The 6,988-nt window shown below is 39.2% G+C and overlaps 1 protein-coding gene across 2 annotated transcripts; it reads right to left on the bottom strand.

Moving 5' to 3' along the window:
* Window positions 1-387: 387 nt before the first annotated feature.
* mettl2a (methyltransferase 2A, methylcytidine) lies at window positions 388-6,580 on the bottom strand. Of its 2 annotated transcripts, none has more exons than XM_066641697.1 (10): window positions 6,417-6,580; window positions 5,995-6,211; window positions 4,800-4,888; window positions 4,170-4,438; window positions 4,030-4,079; window positions 3,566-3,626; window positions 3,333-3,472; window positions 2,878-2,984; window positions 2,505-2,570; window positions 388-1,873 (listed from the first exon to the last, which is right to left on the bottom strand). In XM_066641697.1, the coding sequence occupies exons 2-10, from the start codon at window positions 6,147-6,149 to the stop codon at window positions 1,704-1,706; spliced, it is 1,107 nt and encodes a 368-aa protein (XP_066497794.1). In that variant the 5' UTR covers window positions 6,150-6,211; window positions 6,417-6,580; the 3' UTR covers window positions 388-1,703. The 2 variants fall into 2 exon arrangements, with proteins under 2 accessions (XP_066497794.1, XP_066497795.1); XM_066641698.1 differs by having other exon boundaries at window positions 5,995-6,208.
* Between the last annotated feature and the right edge of the window lie 408 nt (window positions 6,581-6,988).

Raw genomic sequence — 6,988 nt, 5'->3', positions numbered from 1 at the left:
ATTAAAACTAGTGTCTGATGACTGAAAGTCACCCCAAAAACATTTTACAATAAGCCCCTTTCTAATAAATACATAAAAAAGACCATATCCAAGGTTTATCATGACAATGTTAATATTATTAAATGAATAAAGAAATAATGAATTAAAAGGAGAATTAATTGTTTTATTAAATGATAAACATTTGAAATAATAGCTTAAATAATTTAGTGATTTATTTAACCATTATTTAAATGTGAACTTTAAATATTTTTATTGTATTTAAATCATTTAAATATTTAACTGTGCCTTGCAGCCTTGTACCATGAAATAATTAAATCCGTCAACATCATCCATCAATGGGCAGGACTAATTCCGATCAGGTTTATTTTATTTTAATTTTTTAAATATTTTAGATTTTTTTATTCTAGTTCCACCCAAAAAAAACAGTAAAGACAGCAAGGCTTTAGAAGGGACAATCACTTAATTGTTCCATTTCCTGTTGAAAAAAAAAGTTATCTGCCAGGTCCAATCAAATGGGCTACACGAAGTCTTACAGCAGTGACACATTGTTTCATAGCAGAACAATCATAGTTAATATAAATCTAGTAAGAGTCTTTCTGTCCTAATAATCTCCAGACTTGTGCAGAATAGTACACATTCATACTCTGTTATTTGAGTAGAAGGATGACCCAAGTGTACTAATGGGTTCTTTTTGAGGAACACATTGGTACATTTGTTAGCTGTTGCTGACTCTCTAATTAGAAGTGGTACCAATCTCACAATAGTGCAGGTACTGAACCATTCATTCATTTTCTGTAACCATTTCACCCTCATCAGGATTGTGCTGGGTCTGGAGCCCACCCAGGATCAATGGATCCAAGGAAAAACACATTCTGGACAGGGCACCAGTCCATCACAGGGCATCCCACACTCACCCAGCCACTCACACTAATGGACATTTTTTTGAAGAAACAAATCCACCCTCCAATTTAACAACAACAAAAAATGCTTTGTAGTAATACATGAATGAGTTGTGAGTGGGAAACGCTTGAGGAATAATGATCTAGACGCCCTTTGGAGGCATTTGAGAACAACTGTTTGAGGCAGATGTGGTTGTGTTAACCGTAGTGATCACTTGATTAGAAATATTTGTAGTGATGGTGGTGCTGGTGGCTCAACTGAAGACAGAAGGTGAAGCATTTCATTTATCTAAATATACACAGAATAATCAATTATGTTTAACCATTTTTGTCCTGAATCAGTTAAATCCAATATTATTTACATGATGGCTATGACTACTACTACAGTTCGTACACTTATTATTTAGCCTACTAGAAGACTAAAATGTAAGTAGTGAAGGAAACATGTTCTGTAGAAAGCATGCCATCTTTAATTTAAGAAATACATTTAGGTAAAAATAGTCAAGACGGTTAAAAAAAAAAGCAAGAAACCTTGTCTTCTGTCCATCAAAGCCATTTGACAAGTAATGCATGGATTTAAAGCCCTTCTTTTGCTTGCTGTTTGATATTCTAGACTTTTACATGTGTACCACTGATGAACCACTTGAGTATGGGAACCATAAAAGCAGTCAATGGCATCCTCTAGTCATATGGATTTACTCCTCCATTCTTCACTCCTCCATGTCAATGCCATTTCTTATGTCTCCTGCAACCAGTTCTGCTTGTTATTGTTTTTCCTACTCAGTCCAACGTTTGATTCCTGTCTCAGTCTTGATCTGCAGGCTCTTGCAAAGTCGTTTTATTCTTGCTGTACTTGCACTGCACCCACACTCTGTACATGGTCAGCTGTTTCCCTCTGTTTACCTGGAGACGCCGGTCAACTAGGTTCTGGACTTTCTCAAGACCAGCTCCAATGAACAGCTTGTGTAGCTCCTCTAAAAAGATAAAGAACAAATAGGTGGTGAAAAAAATGTGTAGTTATCTCAGTTTCAGGTGTGTCACTCTGAAATAAACATCACGGATTGACCAAAATTTCTTTAAATAGCAATCAGTCACTTATGTTATAACACCGTCATTGTATTGTACTCTATTGACTTACTGGGCTAGCTGCATCAGAGGTTCTGTACTGAACCCATTTTAAACATGACCATTCTAATGTGGGGGGACCCACTCCATGAAGCATAAACTGGTCCACTGAAGGACTACAAAGCAATCTGATTAAATGTACATGATTAACACTTAACATTAAACAAAAAAAACCACATCCAGCCTTTGTGTACCAAAGTTATGCAGACTCACCAGAAAAACTACCATAAACTAAATTCACAAGGTGTCAGGCATGACTGTGGCTGTGTAGGAATCCAGGTGAACATTCCCACTTTACAACAGATCTGTTCCAAAGTTACTCTTACTCTGGCATGTTTGTGGTGTTGTTTCAGCATTTTCTCACTTTAAGTATAGGGCTGTTTAATCAGCTTAAGCATGATCACAATTTAAAAAAAACATGTCCAGTGCTCTCTAAACAGACAATTCAACGTTGTGTTTTTGCATGTGATGGCTTTTTACCTTGAGTGAAAAAATAGACTCGTGTCCCATCTCCTCTGACATAGAAATTTTCAGATAAGCACCTTCCTAAAGTATATAAACAAAAACACATTTTCTAATACCTAAAGAGTCAACTGTGCACAGCACTAAATTGATGGGTCAACCATGAAAAAGTGTATCAGCCAAGATATTTGTTTATATGGACAATTATGTAGGTTTCCTAAAAAATTTAGAGACCAAATAGTTAGCTTTGTCTACAGTCAAGAAAAATATTTCTATATTGACATCATCATCCATACTTAGGAACCACTCCTTAAGCTTTGAGGCAAGGCTTAACTAAAGGTACAAAAGCCCAAATCATAGAATCATGCAGCTGTTTTTACAGGATTCTAACCTTTTTTAAATCTAAGCTGAGCCATGTCATAGCGTCCATAATCCCGCAGTAAGAGAACTCCACCTGGTTTGAGCAAACGGGCAAGTCTACAGATAGAGTGCTGCATCCTGAGTGTGCGTGACAGAGAGAGAGAGAGAGAGAGAGAGAGAGAGAGAGAGAGAGAGAGAGAGTGTGTGAGAGAGATACACAAAGAGAGAGATACAGAGAGAGAGAGAGAGAGAGAGAGTGTGTGAGAGAGATACACAAAGAGAGAGATACAGAGAGAGAGAGAGAGAGAGATACAGAGAGAGAGAGATACAGAATACTATTAATAATATTTTCATCATTTATCTGATTTATTTTCCAATCACATACTGCATGAAGATTAATTAACACCTGTTTATTAACAGCCTATACACATACAACAGATAATACACATTTATCAAGTCTATATCAACATCCTCCATCCCACTCACTTGTCAGGGTGCAGGGCAGATAGGACGAATATGAGAACAATGACATCAAGACTCTGCTCTGGCACTGGATACTCAGTTGTGACATCACTCAGGTCATGAACAAAAGCATGACAGCGAGATGGGTCATACTCTGGATTAGACTAAAAATCAAGCACTCGTGTAAATACACAAGCCATAAGGTAAATATCCATTCATCAGATTAATTTCATTTTCTGTCTCTCTGACTTACTCACCTTGACTAGGTCAATGGCTGTACTGGAGAAATCACAGCAATAGACAAATAGCCCCGGATCACTGGAAACATAGGTAAAGAAGCAGTCTGATCACTTTACACCTGATCACTTCTGCTTTGAAAGTGCAGTGTTCCAGGGACGATTCCTATCTAATCCTTTGTTTTACATTATGGGGAGATTTCTAGATCACTGGCATTATGCTATGGTGAAGAAACCAGAGGAGAAACCAGGGAAGAGCTTGTTGCAAGCTATGATTCATTATTTTTTAAATGATTTTAGATGTGTTTTGACTACTAAAGTTTGAGAGGTCTCCAACATGCACTCGATCCACCTCACACTTATACATAGCACAGTCCACTTATTATTATCATCATCCAAAACATATCTTAAAGGCAGATGTTAATTGGGCTTTTGGGAATATGTGGGAGTATTTTTTACCTCATTGATAACACAGTCTTACTCACTTGTTGGTCTTGAGAATTGGGAAGACGGTATTGCCCACTCCACAGCCAACCTGAGGAAAAAACAGTAAATTGTATAATGTTTGAAAATCATCTTGCACAAATATGTACAAACACATCGAGCCAGTAATCAGCTGACTTGCCTCTAGAATTCGATAAGAAGCTGAAGCTCCAGGAAACACTGTTTCTTCTAAATGCAGAGCTGGTGACTTTTGACCATTTAATTCCTGGTTTGCTGCATTTTCTCTGAATTCATCTGAAGGCACTTCTCCTGCGGAGCTGTGAGGTACTTTATGTTGAGGGGCGAGCTCAGGGAATTCAGTGAAGAGCCAGTGACGGTCTTTAAAGAAACGGTTCTCATGGATAGTGTAGAAGGAATTCCAGAACTCGTTAGCTTTACTGTCAAACTCCTCTGTTCAAAGGAAGCAAACAATTCTCAGAACTGACACATGATACTATTAAAGTGATTCAAAATAGAGATGAGAAGAATAAGATTACTCTACTGCTTAAAAAACTAAGATGTGATTCAAAGTGCAGAGCCATGCTTTACATGTTAAGCTACCATCCATCCATCCATCCATCCATTATCTGTAACCGCTTATCCAATTTAGGGTCGCGGGGGGTCCAGAGCCTACCTGGAATCATTGGGCGCAAGGCGGGAATACACCCTGGAGGGGACGCCAGTCCTTAAGCTACCATCTATAATTGTAAATAGTCTTAAATCTATAGCTAGAATTAAGCTGAAATCAGATGTTAAAGAGCTAGTCACAAACCTTGTTTCTCTGCTGGGAGAGGCTGGCTGTTCTCCAGAACTTTCTTCTGTGCAGCCTCCTCCTGCTCCCTGGACCACTCCACATTATCCCTACCAGATGAAGACATTTTAAAAACAACCTATCACGTTTGGTGTGACCATGCTAATATTAGTGTAAGATAGATATATGAAAATATGGACCTTAAAAATGCAATAAAATAAAGCCAAAATGTATTTATTTATCTTTCTGGTCGGTTACTGAAGGAGTGTTTTGTGTTTTTTAATGGTTGTTTGCGGATACCATAGCACCCGGAAAAAAACCCACGCGGACACAGAGAGAACACACCAAACTACTTACAGACAGTCACCCAGAGTGGGGCTTGAACACACAACCCCAGGAGCTGTGTGACCATGACACTAGCTGTTGCACCACTGTGCACCTAGCATTCAGTCATTTATTGTTAAATCCTACAACTAAAAGGTAAATCAACCTCCCGACTTCAACAGCAGCAGCAGTCCTGTCTACTGCACTATATGAACTACATAACCTTCTTGATCACCTGCCACGTGTTGCAATGCTAAAGTTACCCTACAGTAAATATGTCTCACTCCCTGGCCAAAGTGTTCTGGTTCCACACTTGTCCCACAGCCTGCCATCTTAATACACTTCATTTAGGAGTTCTTTTCATGAACAGAACAGAATGTAATCTAAACAAACCTGACTGGATTTAAATAAGTTAAGGTAAAAATACGTTTCTTCTTAATGATCATTTATAGATCAACTTGCTATTGGCTTGATGGCGCTTTCTATCCTCTTTTAATAAAAGAATCCAAAACCCATGGCACCTACAATCACCACTGTAAATAAATCTGACTTCTTAGTTTATCTAGTACTGACCATTTCACAAATGAACCACTAAAACCCATCTCTTTTTATCAGAATTACATATTATGCCCAGCCATGGCATTAAAGAGCAAGAGTAAACTCTTAACTGTCACTGAAGGGAGTCTTTAATTGTACTGAGAGAGGTTGAATTTACAGTCCACATAGGTTTGCTAAATAGCTGTGTATCACAAATTAGCTCAAACTCAGCAGTAAAACACATTAACACGAGTAACAGAAGTGTTGCTTCTGTGGGGGGTGAAATAGCTGTTTCCCTCTGTAGCGTTAGGTCGGCGAACCCTAACTAAAATTTACAGGAACCTCGGGCTCCTACCAGGCGTTGTGCTGAAAGACCTTTTGGGGGTCCGTGAGGAAGCGGGTCCCGAACTGGGGTCTTTTGTATCCGTCCTGTGTCCGGTTCGGTTCGAGCGGGGTTCTCTCCTCACCCTCACCACATAGCAGCACATCCACCGACCCGGGGGCAGCCATTACTACTGTTTCTTCTACTGCTGCTGTTTACTCAGCAGTATCAGGAGCATTACCACCACCTACTGAACCGGAGGCAACAGAGAGGATTTAAAATAGCAAAAAAAAAGAAGCTAAATCTGTTTTAAACGTCAAACCCATGTAGATTCATTCGGGACCTACAAAGCATTTTAATCACTTTCATAAATGTGACTACTCGCTCCTGAAGTAAACGGATTGCAACAATACAGAGAAAATCTATTTTAAGGACCAAGAAGTCATTTCTCTCACCATTTTTAAAAATGTTAATTATTTTTTACTTTATCTAATTCTCTGCAGTCCCTGTATGATCCGGTCTATGTTCCACAGCTGGTCACCCCACAGGAGCATATATAGTGTGACCAGACGTCCTCTTTTACCCGGACATGTCCTCTTTTTTAAACTTAAAAAAATGTCCGGTCGGAATTTCACAAACGTCCGGGATTTTGTTTTTCTAGAGCTTACACAGAATTTCGAGAAGTTTCGTTCACAAACTAGTCCCGCCCTCCCCTACTCCGATTGGTTCGCTTGAGTGAGAAGGGGGCGTGGTGAAGTAGCCTAAAATCTTCTGATTGGGTGGTCTGACTGTGGCGCTACCGTTATTGGTCGATAACCTTCTCTGTAAACATTTAATTGGTCAGTCTGCACGTCAATAGTCCTTGTTTACGTCAGGCAAAGCTCATGTTCCTACCCTCATCTGGGGCAGCTATGCCGAAACGTAAATGTAAGTTCTCGGATAAATTAAAAAAGAAAATACCATGTTTTATGTACCAAATATAGGTGCATACAACGGCAGTGAGGGGCGTGACCTCACCACCCCTCAC

This window comes from Hoplias malabaricus, chromosome 13, assembly GCF_029633855.1.
Source record: "Hoplias malabaricus isolate fHopMal1 chromosome 13, fHopMal1.hap1, whole genome shotgun sequence".
Taxonomy (NCBI): Eukaryota; Metazoa; Chordata; class Actinopteri; order Characiformes; family Erythrinidae; genus Hoplias; species Hoplias malabaricus.
Note: the sequence above shows the minus strand (reverse complement) of the source record. Positions and strands in the feature narration are given on the sequence as shown.

Excerpts from the sequence above, each read along its gene's own strand:
- mettl2a (XM_066641697.1), bottom strand. The coding sequence starts at position 6,149 with ATGGCTGCCCCCGGGTCGGTGGATGTGCTGCTATGTGGTGAGGGTGAG. Across the intron at positions 2,571-2,877 it reads TCAGCTTAGATTTAAAAAAG|GAAGGTGCTTATCTGAAAAT; the intron begins GTTAGAATCCTG and ends TATATACTTTAG. Across the intron at positions 1,874-2,504 it reads AGTCTATTTTTTCACTCAAG|AGGAGCTACACAAGCTGTTC; the intron begins GTAAAAAGCCAT and ends TTATCTTTTTAG.